General features: G+C 34.4%; 1 protein-coding gene across 1 annotated transcript in view; it reads left to right on the top strand.

Annotated features, from left to right (window-relative positions):
- Nucleotides 1-6,242: 6,242 nt before the first annotated feature.
- The window catches only part of LOC107752873 (V-set and transmembrane domain-containing protein 2-like protein), a 16,196-nt gene continuing 6,238 nt past the window's right edge, over nt 6,243-16,200 (top strand). Inside the window, exon 1 of the mRNA XM_016568943.1 lies at nt 6,243-6,480. Coding sequence (XP_016424429.1) covers nt 6,363-6,480 — 118 coding nt within the window. The 5' untranslated portion in view covers nt 6,243-6,362. The remainder of the gene's footprint in view (nt 6,481-16,200) is intronic.

Genomic DNA, 16,200 nt, shown 5'->3' with positions numbered 1-16,200 from the left:
AAAAAAACTACTGCGCCATTGACTTTAGACCAGGTTTTAGTTGGTCAATGGCGCAGTATATTTCAGTTGCCTCAAAATAGCAATGTGCCAACAATGCACCTGAACACAGCTCGTTTTCAGACCAGCACGCCCATGAGCGCACAAATGGGCGCAAATGCATTTGCTATTTAAACAACGTGGCGCAGGATGTGAAAATGATAACTGCGTCAGCCTGAAACTAGCAAAAAACACAAAAATTGCGCCGGGTGTATGATAGGGCCCTATGACTCATTCATAAGTATGGTCACTTGTTTTATTCCTGAATGAATCAGCGTTTTTAAACAAATTGCATGAGTGAATGATTAAATAACTCACTAATAAAGATAGTCACTTGTCACCACTTACTGGCATAACAATGTAACCTGCAGAAAGAGTCACTGAAATATCCTCTTTCTGTTTGCAGAAAGTAACAATAAATCCTGCTCACACGAATTCGATGACATTTTCCGATGACATTATTCATCTGATAAGGAACTCTCATTCACTCCATGTGTAGAGTATAATGCCACACTGCACTCTGTCTTATTTCCCAGCTGTATACAATTCTTGCTTGTATGGCAGCTCACTGAGAACATTGTGTTCGCTCCGGATGATTTGAAAGCTGATGTCTTTCCATATTCAGAGGCATTCGAGGCATAACAGTGCTCCATGCGTGTTAGAGAGACGAGAGACAGAGAGAAGTGGCTCTTGGCGCCTACACTGAATAAAATTAGCATTTCTGCACATCATCATCATCTCTGGTGTGACGGTAAAGAGCCACGATGTATCGGCTGCCTCAACGGATTTACTTACTGTTATATCAGTGTGCTTATGACTGAAATAGTTTTAAAGGCTTTCTGAGTTTCTCTAACACAGTTGGGTAGAATGTGGCTGTTTAGATTAACCTTTTTAGAGATTTGCAGGTTTTGGTACTGGTTCATCACATTTTTGAAGGCTGTTTTATTTTTATTTTCTATTTTGTTGGTGCTATGCAATAAAATACAGCATATGCAGATATTTTAGAATGACTTTAAAGAGCTGTAAATGTTCAATATATCAGTGGTTCTCAACTGGAAGTGTATTGTTCAAAAAGCAATGCAAAAAATGCTAAATGCAAAAAAAAAAAAAGCATCTAAGGCTAAGCATATCATCATTATTAGATAGGAAGAAAAAATAAACAGGCTTATCGACTTCTAAAAGGGAGGAGAAATGCATTAAACTAGCTGAGATCCAGTATAAAATATGATTTAGGGAAGCTTTTGACACGGCATGACCCCTTCATAATGTGCCTTTGACACCTGAACGTTACATGCAAGATTCATCTTTTGTAACGATTTGATTCTATGAAGGACATTCATTAATGCTGTTGCCATGGTGAATTAGAATAATTGAGTGGGTTTGGAATGCACATTAAGATGAGATGATTCACAGGAGGGTTATAGAGTGGCTCTCACAGAGTCAACCTGCCATGAAGATGTCTGTCTCTGTGATTAGGCGTCAAGATCACCTTCCCCTCTCCGTCTCATTACGCTACATCTTATTTAAATCAGACATTTGCAGCAGCTCACAGATCACAATGCACATGTAATTTTGAAAATGTTGCTGAAGTTTACTCAGAAAGCAACCACCCAGATACCAGGGAATGTTCTCTTTACTTTGGCTAAAATTCTGGCAGTGTTTTCTCAAAGTTCTTCCAGTAGCGTTAATAGAACATTTGTTCAAAATACAAAGTAATACCATGTTTTTCTGGACATGCTTACTTGGAGCAATTCATCAGATGAAAATGCAGCTTCAGTGAATAAGTTACAAGTGATTTTACAGTGAGCTGTGTGTCATTTTAAACAAAACCACCATGAAAACAAAAATGAAAACTAATTTTGGATAAAATTGGCATGCAAATAAGCAAACTTTGTGATATAAATTTTTTTTTTCATAAGAAACTCTTCAAATTCTCCAAAGCACTCTATGTTCTCTTCTGAGGGGAAGTGGTATGCAATTGTTGTGAGTTAATCTGAGAACTGGGTCATTGTTCGCAGCTTTGTCTTTACTGACCCAAATATTGCATCCAGTTGTCAGATAAGCCATCGTTCTGCCCTCCATCATCACCCCATGTACAGTTAAAGCAGTGTTTATTTCCCCACAGACACAACCCTTGATTAGCCATGCTGAAACACAGTTTAGAGGCAATAATATCACGACCCAAGTTATTATAACTTGCACACCGGTCATTCCAGAGGTTCATAGCAAGAGCATAAAATGAAGAGAAAAAAAAAAAACTTTCTTCAAACTAGCAGAGTTGCTACAAATACTTCAAATGGTTGAGACTGTATTCATTTAAAGAAACTTCACGATCATTTTATTTCAGACAAACGAACTAATAAAGTGGCTGAAAGCATTTTAAAAATTAGATAAATGTTTTTATTATTATTATTTATTAAGTATTATAGTTGTTATTAATATAATGAATTCATTTTAATGTGCATATTTTTTTTTCCATTTTAATTTTAGTTAAAGATTCAGTCCTTTTGTTGTTACTTTTTTTTCTTTCTTTTTAAAAAATATGCCTATATATAGTTTTTATTCAAACTAATTTTCATTTGCTACAATCTGACAACTACTTTATAATTTATGATCATTAAAAAAGAAAAAATTCATTGTGGTAACCTACAGAAATCACTTTATTTTCAGTATAGAGTTGCAGCTCAGTGTGAACGCACTACATTGCTTTCTCATATCCTTTAAAACATGCATTACAAATACAGATTTTTGGCTTTTTTTCTCATTTTAGTGACATACTGTCTGTTCTCAGATGTTATAGTCTGACACATTATAATTCACTGATAGTCGTCTGGGATGCTGCATTTGTGAGCAGCAGTTGTTTACTGACTGGACTTGTTTCCATGTGCATTAGAATGAAGTATTTCTCTGTTTATATAGCCTCCGCTGGCAGCGTTTTCACATGCGGTCATTTGTCTCCATTAGTGCTGCCAAACACGCTGGCTAATGAAGCCGGTTTGCTTTCATTGCCACAGACTGTTGTGGTGGCTTTCTCTTTATTATTTCATTCACTATTTGCTCTCTTCCCGTGAGAGAGTTTCAATTATCATCTGTTTGGTGTGTGAGCATTTCCCTTTTAATAATTCCATCAAATTTCTATGAAACTATAAAAGACGGAGGAGGGTCATATTGAGGAAATCTCACGCTGAACCAAAAATTATTCATCCATATGAACAGATTGGGTTTCATAACGCTCTATTTCGATTTCTATTTCTGTGCTGTAATTGTTTGTTATTGGATGTCATATTGATGTTACAGCCAACAAACAAAGACTTGCATGCATTTCCCATCCAGTTATTTGTCTAGTTTTTCTCGAGCTGCAAATAGTAGTACTAAAATGCTCCTTTATGTAATATGTGAAAGAGGAATAGAAAAGTATGTGCCATTCTCAGCCTCTCAAGGGCAATAACTGTGCCAGTGAAATACCAGATGTCATGCTGCTGTTATGAAGGCAGGGAACACATAAAAGCAGTACCATCAGGAGACCAATAGAAAACTGACCTTACCACACATTACCCAACATCCATGCCAGGACTCCAGAGTGCTTATATGACTTCATGAATCTGGTTTCCTCTCACTCATATCTGCTCAGACAATCAGTATGTTTACATGGACAACAGTATTCTGATTTTAACACGACTAAGACAATACTCTGATTAAGAATCTACCATGTAAACAGAGATTTTTGATTAACTTAATCCGGCTAAAGTCATACTCAAAGTAAACACAAATCGAATTAAGACATGTGGAGTATTGCTATTTTAGTCGCATTATCGAAGTGCAGTATAGACATGTACACACCTTAATCACACTATTACCATCGTGTAGATGTCCATGTAAACGTACCCACAACATTCTGATGAGGCACAAACATTGTAAGCCAGGGGTTCTCAATTCCAGTCCTTGCATACCACCTCTATGCACATGTTGTATAGATCTCTTATCATCTCAAACATTTGTTCTATTCGGACATCACAGGATATTCCGCCATGATTCCAGTTTGAAGGGAGCATATATGTTCCATTCAGAGAGCATTAAATTGTGCGAGACGTGAATTTTTAAATTGTATTTATTTACAGAGGTATTTTATGTCAGACTTCACATAAGTTTAGTCTGTGTGTGAAAATTACACTAAAACACTGTACTGCTCTAAAATATGACATATCTAAAACACAACATAAAATATAACAACACACTTCAAGTTGACATCTTCATGTAAGATCAGTATCAACTTCAGCTCATCATGAACATCCAGGTCATTTTCTTTTCATTACGTAAATAAGTAAACCTTTTGATTATAATCATTTTATTTAGCCTTTTTGCTAACTCAGGTATATTTACATTTATTTGAATGCTGATTGATGCACATTGTCCCTTTTTATATGAATAAATATATAAAAATAATAATCAAAAAAGCATTTGAGCTTGACCAGAGCAAATTTCTGAAAGTCTAATATAGCTTTTGCTCCTCTTTTATAAGTCAAGATAAAAGTGCCTGCTAAATGCATAAATGTATAACATACTTCTTTAACTTGCATCGGAAGCATATTCATTTTATTAAAATCAGAGTCCAGCTGGAACTGCAGAACAGGAGCGAGCGTCTCAGGGTTGTTCATTTCAAGCATGGCTTCGCCTCACTCTCTCTTTCTGTCATATGTGCATCTGTTGTTAATGCCCGTTTGTGAGCGGTGAGTGCTCTGGGTCTTGGCATCTCACAGCTGGCACTTCTAAACAGACACACATGGCTTTCAGGAGCAGAGACAAGAAGAAACCATCCCTCAACATGAAACAGTGTAATGAAATCCCATCTGCTGCAGCTCTCAAACACAGCCAGAGATAATACATGCGTTTGGTTTGCGTTAGTGCACTTTACAACACCAGCAAGATCATTCCCTGAAGCAATAAGTAAAAAGCAAAGTTTTGAGCTTGTAAGACTGACCTCATCTTGATACACAAACTGAGACATGATTGCAGCCAACTTTTAATGCAGTATCTCCCCACTGGAACCATTTTTGACATACAGTTACAATACACCAGCAAGTAGTGATCTTACACTTCATTTACATGTTAAACATCATCTCTATGTCAGAAAAGGCAAAGCACACACGTTCAGTCAGGGACGAGACTCCCTTGGGCTCAGACCTGTTCCTGAAGTCTGCGAGTCGGTTTGAGAACTGGACACATTAACATTTGTGAGGCCGGTTCAACTATTTTAGCACAGGTTATTCCATTTCCTTCAGCCTTACAGCTATGTTTAATATTTATGAATCTGCCAGATATGCTTGGACTGTCTGTAAGATTGTAAAATACTGCAGTCTGGCTCACTGAAATGGAAGCAAAGACCAGCAAAGCAACGTGCTGCTCGAATAAACACTAGAGCTTTGCATTACAGTGTTTTATACGAATCATGGCTGCAATAAACTGGCCTGGGACGTATCAATACATACATATATATATACAGTATATGCAGTATGTCAGGTATGAACATTTTATACATTCTCTCCAATAATATTAATATAGGTCTGATTTTCTTGGATCTAATGGTGCAATGAAGTATTCCTGGAAGGTTGTATTTACAAGTTGCAAAGGTGAAATTATGACATGTGTTTTCAAGTCTCTTTGGCCAGAGCAAGATTACAATGTACCTTTTCTACAAAAAAAAATCCAGTAAGATTTTATAACTCTACTTTTACAAAACGATGAATAAAATGTACATTTTGTTTCGCTTTTTACTGTTTTTATTACTTGTACAAAGGTGCTATAAATTGAATTGTTACATATTCTAGCATAATTACATCATAAATTATAAATAAATACTATTATATTTTGTATACAGACAACCTAGCTAGTTTTGTTGTACATTTAAAAAAAAAATTAAGTTCAACAAATTTACTGTCAATAATATTTATCGCACCCGTCATATTTTCTCAGTGACATGCACCCAAAACTAAAACTCAGTGCTTTATGAAAGTTGACATACATTCGACACACAACATACATTCGTAAAACTGGGCAATGACTGTGTTATTATAATGTGTTATTATAACTGGGCAATAAATGTTAAGTCTGCACACGTAGAAAGTGACTTTCACCTGACAGTAGTAGCAGGAACGGTTCATGAATGACCTTATATCGCTCCGCCTAATTAATCGTTCATCAGACCGCATCACACGCGCCCCTCCTCCGTGTGTTCCTCCGCCGCAGCTGCGCGGCAATTAGTGCGCTCCGGAGCTTGACGAACACAGACACCGACCGACGCTCAGGTGCCGCTTTACCGGCAGGATCTGATGCGCGATAGAGCACAAATGCGCTCGTTTGGAGAGATGCTGTGGATTATACACTCGGTGGGACTTTATGCCCAAATCAGCGCGAATTTTGCAGTGTACAATCACGTATCTGGAAACGGTAGGTGTGAGGAACGGAAACAAACGGAATGGCATTGAGTTGAGTGTGATTTCTGGAGCATCATGAAGCAGCGTGAACTGATTCAGAACGCCCAAAATCCTGTCTGGGTAGGAAACTCAATCAGTTTTGATCTCCCTCCACCCTTTTTTTTTGTTTAGTGTTTAACCTAACATTAATTAATATTTGAGTTTCAAACCATTAGCTAAAGTCATGTTTTTGAAATTTAGGCTACTTGGAAATTAATCTTAAGTTTCTTAGGGGAGAAAAGGTTAAGATTTTTATGATAAAAATGGTAATAACAGAAATAGCATTTTAAAGGCAAGCCACATTAATAAAACAAATACAATATTTTGAATAGCCTACAACTGACTACAGGACAGACTGGGGCAAGTTGTCACATTATATGTCACATAAGTTGTCAGAGTATATGTTTCTGTAACTTTAAAGTATTGAGTTAAAATGCCATTTACATATGCATGTGGCCTAGTTAACGCCTAGTTAAAACATTTTTAAGTATAATCATTTTTGTGAATTCTGTTTTTTAATCTAAAATCACAATAGCATAATTTTTGTAATATGGATAACAATTGAACACAATAAAACCACACTGACTTTCATTAAGAAAAGAGTCAATTGTACAAAATAAACTGTTGTTCTGTGTTCTCATGGCAATTTGAAATAGAAATTCTGAGTATTTTTAAAAAAATGTCAGGTTGGGGCTAGTTGTCATAGTTTTTAAATTTTATAGGGAGATACATTTCTTTAAATATTAAATGGTCAAAACAATTTTGTATACTTTTTTTTTTTTTGTTGTTGTTTCATGAATCGTTTTGCATTTCTTAATATTTTTTGTATTTTTTTAATATTTAACTAAAAAATAAATGAAATATTTAACTGATTGTCTATGATGGTTATGGTATTTCAGAGTTTTTTTCATGTTCTTCACTGGAAGTCCTCTAATATTAAAGCTGTCTGATGTGCGGTGTGAGTTCAGCACCATGCCGAGATGTCAAGATGGAATGAAATAATAGTCAGAATGTTTTTTTTCCATAAAATTGAAAAAATTTTTTTTTTTTTTTTTTTTTTTTTTTTTTTTGCTGTTTCATGAATCGTTTTGCATTTCTTAATATTTTTTTTATTTTTTTAATATTTAACTAAAAAAATAAATGAAATATTTAACTTATTGTCTATGATGGTTATGGTATTTCAGAGTTTTTTTCATGTTCTTCACTGGAAGTCTTATAATATTAAAGCTGTCTGATGTGCGGTGTGAGTTCAGCACCATGCCGAGATGTCAAGATGGACATGAGCAGCGCTAAATTAACTGTTTTCTTTTTTCTACACGGACAGCTATAGTGTCTTGACATTGTGCTGATGCTTCAGTCATGGTAACCAGTGTAGATATACTGGATATGGACTACAGCCTTCAAACAAACAGATTAGATTTCATCTCTTGCAAAATGAAAGTGAAGGAATCCCCAGGGATTAGAAAAACAAAGCCTTAGAATGTTTGCTAGTTATAGGAATTGTTAATTTTGTTGTAATTTTTGACTTGTGTAAAAACTGTGGGAAGTTATTTGTGGAGTAATTGTATAAGAGTACTTTTTGAGCCTTTTCCTGAAAACTTCTTGAACTGTCATTTGTTTCCTCAAATTCCTTAGAAATAGTTTCACAGTCATTTTCTAGTTATTCTCTTGAGTGGAGCGGCTGCTCTCAGGTTTACCTCTTTGGCTGTATATTTTTGTGGAACCGTGAACTTTTCCTCTGCTTTGTTCTTCTGCGTCGTGTGATTAATGCTCTCTGGATTTTTGAGATGCTCTTCTGTCTTTGATCAATACAAACGAGTGCGCTGTGAATGAGCTGAGTATTGATTGTTACCTTCAAACTCTCAGATTAGCACTACTGTCCTCTCCACTGGGAGTCAATTAAAAGTTAAAGTTAGTCCTGATATCTCGTGTTTTTGTGAAGTGCACAGGCAGACTGAAGAGATTCATGTTCTGCATAAGGACCTCATACATAAGGAAGTGTTTTCTGCACAGAATTTGTCATCTCCACAAATTCTGTATCTTACCACTGTAAGTTCTCTCTCTGTGTCTCAGGTCGGCATGAGCTGGTTTAATAATGTCTACAGGGGTTTTGTTGAGACAGGGGGTCCAGCTGGGTTTGACCTCTGCTGTCTGTTTTCGTCTGCATGGAGGTCTTTCTCCAGCTGAGATTAAACCAATCAACCCTTTGTTGAGGTGAGAAAGAACAAATATCATGCTAGTGTCAACAACTTCCTTATTTCTCATTCATTGAGAATCGCTGTAGTAGGTAATGCTTGCATCTCTGCAGGGAGAGAGATCTGTGCTGAAATTGCATGTCATTTACTGGTGCAGTGAAAACTAATGTGTTTTTTTAAGGTGCTTTATCTGCAATCTGAAAAATGTCACTGTATATGTCTAAATCCAAAGTTTAACTTATATGATGTTATGGTGCCTTGATAGCTAGTAATATGCGCTTTTGTGAAGCTTAAAAAACATTTGCGAATCATTTGTTTTGAATCAGTGATTCAGAGCATGTATCAAACTGGCAAAGTCATGTGATTTCAGTAAACAAGGCTTTGTTAAGTCATAAGTTACTGTTTAGAAATTTCAGTGGTTCGCTCTTAGGGGCCGATCTCTGTGAACCCATGAACTTGTGTCTGTATGGTTTTTACTTGACATCGGATGAATTTTATACATTTGTAGACAATTATTGATGCATTTATATAATAAAAATGAAGATTTGTGGTTATTAGTGTACTAGCCTGACTAACAAATACTCAATAAAACAAACAAAATGCCTACAAATTCATAAAATACATAATATACAGACGCATCATATTTAAATTTGGTGTCTGTATGGTTTTTACTTGACATCGGATGAATTTTATACATTTGTAGACAATTATTGATGCATTTATATAATAAAAATGAAGATTTGTGGTTATTAGTGTACTAGCCTGACTAACAAATACTCAATAAAACAAACAAAATGCCCTACAAATTCATAAAATACATAATATACAGACGCATCATATTTAAATTTGAATTTGAATGTCTTTATTGTCATTGTACAGGTGTACAACGAAATTTTTTTGGCTCCCAGTACAAAAAGTGAACATGTGCACACACATATCAAAACAGTGCATGGTAATAGATTGCATTAGTTAGATTTCACTTTCAATAAAACATTGCAGTTGGATTGTAAAAGGTGTTTTTATGCATCAAACAGTGAATCATTTTGCAAAGCAATTGGTAGCCAGTTTTGCAAATGTCAAAAATTGTTCCAAAGTCATTCAAAGACTGAGAAGCAAGGCCGATTAGTCAATACAATGTTCCAGTCATTCTAAAATACAAATTATACTAGCATCCACTGTATAGACAGGCACTCTACTGCAGTCTTTAACCGTGACTATGCTCACAATTTTGCTTAATATGTTATAGGGCTGTCAAAATGACTGAAAAACTAAATTCGAATTTTCGACTTAAATATTATCAAAATTAATGAACAATGTAGCAGCGCCGCATCTAGTGGGTTCAACTGGATAGGCTAACAAAAGCATTCAAATGCAATCAATGAAACATACATCGTCATCGCATCTCGTGCGCCACTGATAAGGCTGCCTGACGGCTGACGCAGACCTTAAATTCGAATGCAACGTTTTTGCATTCTAATGTGGATTTTTTTTTGTTGAATTTGACAAATATTCGAAATGCGAAATTTTTTTTGACAGCCCTAATATGTTAAACATAGTAAGAAATAAAGCATTACACATACGCATACAAATGCATTCACCCTTTGGGTTACAGTATGGAGCAATTATGTGTTTAACGTAGAACAGTGTAGCCTTTAATAAAAGGTTAAAAGGTAATTAATTTCACTGAATGAATCAAAAATAGGCTCAGTTATCAAATGCATAATTAACTTGATTTGATTGCACCAGCATGCAATTATGCACATTAGTGCATTTCCATGGAAACACGTCTTCATGAAGAAAGAACATTCCAAGACAAGGTTCCTGGGAAATCAGTCAGGGGAAGTGTACAGGATGATTTGTAAAGCACTGGCAACACCTCCAGCTACTGTAGCGGTAATGCTGCTCTGCTGGAAACCTCATAAAAATAGAAAAACAGTCAGTTGAATCATTAATTCAACTGATTTGTTCAAAACCAGTGATTCAGTCAGGAATAAAACAAATGGCTGCTTTATAGAATGAGTCATTGAATCATTTACTCAACAGACTCAATAGGAAATGTTTTTGCTGGTGGAACAAAAATTAAACTAAAAGTATGTTACTTACTATTAACTTGTTCATTGTACTGTTACATAAAAGCAATATCACATTTACAATCATGCTGTTATAATAATAATAGACCTACCTTTAAATAAGCTATATACATACATACAAATAAATACATATTTTATTGTATATAGTTTAAAGGTCCATTTTCAAGGCGAGAGTAAAAGAAAAATCCTAAATATTATACAAAAACAAAATAGACAATACAGAAAAAAGACAATATTATGCAAAAAAAGACACATCAACATCAAACACAAGGGTGTGTTTTGCACATTTTGCAAATCCGTACAGAAAATGTGCATTTAGCAGGCACTTTTATCTAAAGCAACTTACTATAGAGTAATATAAGCAGTTCGTCCATAATCCAACAATAAACATTGCCAGGTTTATTAGAAAGCCAGATTAGGAAATGAGCTACAACAGAGAAGAAAAAGAGATTTTTTTTTTTTTCATGTGCATTGGAAATTCCTATTCACACAATGCCCTTCAATACTAGATGGCATTTGAGTGATAAAAAAAAGAGCAATCAAAAATCCCAGTGTCAATCATGCAGTGCTTATGATGACTTCTCTAAAGAGAGAGAGAGAGCTGTAAGTGATGCCACAGGTGATCCACGAGTGTGATGAAGCACATACAGTTTCAGCAATCAAAGTGTAATAACACTGCAGCATTTTAAACTCTGGATAATTACCTTTATACCAACTGAATGGAGACTGTGCATATTAATGACCAGAGGAACTGTAGGATGCACAGACTTTCTCTCTCCAACAAAGAAAACAGATGGTCATGGTGTACATTCTCATTACAGAAACAAAGAGCAGAAATCAGGGAGTAATTACCAAAATGCAAAGGGAAAAGATGTTTATATGGTGTGTGTGTGTGGAGCTGATTGGATATAATCACAATATGAAACATACAGACCAAAATGGCTCAGTTGCACTACAAAACAATGATTATTAGAGTATATTTAGCAAGAAATTATCATTTTAGTCTTTCTTCTTCAAATTTTACCTTTAATTTGATGTTAACCGCTGTTTCTTTGGACACTTTTGTGAAATTTACTAAATTCACCACCATTGTGTGCATTTTCATAAAATGTGATTCATTTTATTGATAATTTAATCAAAATATATCTTGTAATTATGATTGTTGATAATATTAAAATCCACTACTTAATTTAGAAAAATAAAGCATTTTATTTTAATATAATGGCATCAACATTTCTGCATACATTGAACAAGGACTTTTTTTTCTATGAATTTTGTTCAGCAGCTATATTTTATTCATAGCTTAATTAAAATATGACAAGTAATATCAATATAATACTACTAAAAATAATCTACCACATAACTTAGTTCATTAGCTTATTATAGGGTGCAGCAAATTGTTTATCTGCATTTTTCAAGTTTTCTTGCTCAGTCAGAATTTAGATTCAGATCAGTTTTATAATGTACGATTCTATCTACTTCTGTGCACATATATTGTACAATGCAATACTAAATACAATGCAACGTACAGTTTCCACTGCAGTGCATAAACTGACAGATTATAGATAGATATGAAAGCAAATGTTTCTGATATGCAGTCAAACATAAAGCATACAGCAGACGTGTGGAGTGTGTCAGGAGATGAGACGAGTTTCACAGTGTTAGAAGAAATCTGCGAAGTCTGAGCGGCTCAGTGCTTCAGTTCTGCTGGAATTGCATTAGTCTCTTTCAAGCCTGCAATTCAGACAATTACGCACTTATTTCCTGAAAGAGAGAGTGACTCTAATCTGCAGCGGCTTTTAAAACCCCAGTTTGGACACTTCTTGCTTTTTTATTTGTCATTATTCTTCATTTTTAAAAACAATTAAAATTATGATGACAGCTATGATTAGTGTAGGCCTATCAGTACTGACAGTGGTCCTAACGAGAACATTTGAAACCAAAGTTGCATGTTTTAAATGTTTTGCTTCTATCTGCAGTGGCTCAGAGAAAAAGTTTTAAAAAGAGTTCTGAAAAAGTAAAAGAATTGTGTAAATTCTGCAAATTGCTTTCTTTAAGAGGCAGTTTGCTCATTTCTGTTTATAAGCAAGTTAATTGAGTGACTTCATGTATGCATTCAAGCAGCATTAATTGGATGTCTTTGTGTATGCTTTTTAGGAGTGGAAACAGTATTTTTGCAGTGCAATCAAATGTCTGGTTGTTGAGCAGATTCTATTCACAGTAAGAATGTTAGTGTCATCCTTCATCCTAATGAATGTGTGATTTATGACGTCTGTCACAGACAGACAGAGAGAGAGAGACGGAAGTGGTGGAGGTTTTACAGTGGCCTTTTGTTTGCAACAGGACTTACTTTTCAAATGAATTGAGTTTTTTAATTATATCCTATAATCTGTAATTATATTTTTAGTATTGTGTGGACATTCGGGGAATTTCTGGCTCAAGCTGCTTACTAAAATGATGGAAACAATTTCTAAACCATTTAAACAGACAAGCATATAAATCCTGACTTCATTTTCATTTCTGTATGTTTGTTTCAATGTTATTTTTGTATCATTGAGGGTTTTTTTTTATTTCCATGTTCGTTTTAAAGTTGTAGTAATTTTGTTGTGTTTTGTTTTTCATTATAGTTTGTCATTTTTAATGTCTATAGTTTTTATTAATTTTTATTGAGTTTATTATTGAGTTTATTCATTTTATTAAGTTTATTTATTTTAGTACATCAAGTTTTAATCAAGCTAAATTAAAATGAAAAAATGTAGACTTTGCAACTCACTTTCAATTAACATTTATGAGTAATAAGTTATAAGTAACGCAGTGCAATCAAATGTCTGGTTGTTGAGCAGATTCTATTCACAGTAAGAATGTTAGTGTCATCCTTCATCCTAATGAATGTCTGTCACAGACAGACAGAGAGAGAGAGAGAGAGAGAGTGACTTCATGTATGCATTCAAGCAGCATTAATTGGATGTCTTTGTGTATGCTTTTTAGGAGTGGAAACAGTATTTTTGCAGTGCAATCAAATGTCTGGTTGTTGAGCAGATTCTATTCACAGTAAGAATGTTAGTGTCATCCTTCATCCTAATGAATGTGTGATTTATGACGTCTGTCACAGACAGACAGAGAGAGAGAGACGGAAGTGGTGGAGGTTTTACAGTGGCCTTTTGTTTGCAACAGGACTTACTTTTCAAATGAATTGAGTTTTTTAATTATATCCTATAATCTGTAATTATATTTTTAGTATTGTGTGGACATTCGGGGAATTTCTGGCTCAAGCTGCTTACTAAAATGATGGAAACAATTTCTAAACCATTTAAACAGACAAGCATATAAATCCTGACTTCATTTTCATTTCTGTATGTTTGTTTCAATGTTATTTTTGTATCATTGAGGGTTTTTTTTTATTTCCATGTTCGTTTTAAAGTTGTAGTAATTTTGTTGTGTTTTGTTTTTCATTATAGTTTGTCATTTTTAATGTCTATAGTTTTTATTAATTTTTATTGAGTTTATTATTGAGTTTATTCATTTTATTAAGTTTATTTATTTTAGTACATCAAGTTTTAATCAAACTAAATTAAAATGAAAAAATGTAGACTTTGCAACTCACTTTCAATTAACATTTATGAGTAATAAGTTATAAGTAATACGGCTTTTAAATTTAGTTGCAGTTTTTAGTTTTACCCCGTTCACTACAATAAATATTTTGAATATTAAGCCTTTTTCTTTCTACTTTAATATGAATAGCGTACAGCAAAGTAATACTTTGGGATGGAATTTCATTATTATTATTATTATAATTATTATCACTCTTAATTGTTTAAGTTTTAGATGCTATATCAGTTCACTTAGCAAAATGTGAAATATAATCGGACACATTAGTTTACTGTATGTCTCATTTCTAATGACCTAGACAGCAGCTTGGGACAACATGGCACATTAAATGTTAAGTATGAATGTGAATTTTGACCTTGATACGATGATCAATGAGAAAAGCTGGAGAGGAGGAGACGGAAAGCACAGAAGACGAGACGGTGGATGAGAGCAGCTGTTGTGTTTATGCAGATTAAGCATGACTTTTGTTTACTTTGTTTGTGTACTAGTGCTGCATGGCTTCAAAATGCTGGCCATGCTTGAATCATAAATGTGGTATTTTGAGGTTTATTGACCGCAATGCAGTTTTATATCCCTTCGCTAAATTATCAGAACATCTTCAAAGCTCTTCAAAGTTCTTTGATGCCCAAGCAAATGTCAAGGTCAAGGTCAAGTTTATTTATATAGCACCTTAAAAGCAACAAGTGCTGACCAAGGTGCTGCACAACCAAAACATCAGAAAAATCAACTAACAAAGCATTAAGACAATATAAAATTTGAAATAATTTAATAATACAATAAGTAATGCAAAACATCACCAAACAAAGAAACAAACAGAAAAAAAAAGTAATAGGCCTAGTTTCATTTTTCCCATTAGATATTTTTAATATTTACAGCACAGCATTTCCAAACAAGATGCCTAAACCATAATGTAAGAGTGGTTCTACTCACAGGAATTGAATGTGTGAAAAATGTCTTGAAATAAATCAAAAATTAAGTTTGAATTGAATTGAAAAGTTCGAACTGAATTGTTCTTAATTGGCATTGATGGTTCTATGAAGAACCTTTAACATCCATGGAACCTTTCCATTCCTAAAAAAGGTTCTTTAGATTTTTAAAATGTTCTTCACACTAGGAAAAAAAGTGGTTCTTTTAAAAGTGCTGTATGTAATTTTTTGACTGTACTAAAGCATAAAAACGCTATGTTTGCAGATATTATTTAACATGCTGTTTACATGTTGAAAAAAAAAAATCCACTTTGAAATTTGAGTTCTGTGTGGGGAAGTTTTTGTTTTGGTCTGTGTGACTCCGCCCCAATGCCTATTTACCCAATAGTATTTTGACACCCCGGGTTGCCAGATGGTGGAAAACACAACATACTGCAGTCATGGAATCCGCAAACAAACTGGGTCAGAGATCACAGATTCTACACAACCTAAAAAGCCTCAGCATCCATCCAAAAAAGTTCTGTGACCAGAGGAATTAAAAGATAAATCAACTCATCTGCTTGAGGCTTGTCACCTTTCGCTGTCGGTTGTGCTCATTCCTGTTGTCTTCAATCTGTCAACCCGCGTGAGCGTTGAGTCTTTTTCATTTCAACCGCTAGCTGTCAATTTTACATGCTGCACCTTTAAACCTGATCACTGAAAGGTTCTTTGAGGAACCAAAAATGGTTCTTCTATGGCATCACTGCGAAAACCCCCTGAAACGTTTAATTTTAACAGTGTAGGTTATTAAAAAAAAAAAAAAAAAAAAGAATCATCTGTTGTCAATTATTCCTTTATTATTCTTTTAATATGATTTTTTGTCTCTACCTAGATT

Source organism: Sinocyclocheilus rhinocerous, unplaced genomic scaffold (assembly GCF_001515625.1).
Source record: "Sinocyclocheilus rhinocerous isolate Xijiao unplaced genomic scaffold, SAMN03320098_v1.1 scaffold291, whole genome shotgun sequence".
Lineage (NCBI taxonomy): Eukaryota > Metazoa > Chordata > Actinopteri > Cypriniformes > Cyprinidae > Sinocyclocheilus > Sinocyclocheilus rhinocerous.
Note: the sequence above shows the minus strand (reverse complement) of the source record. Positions and strands in the feature narration are given on the sequence as shown.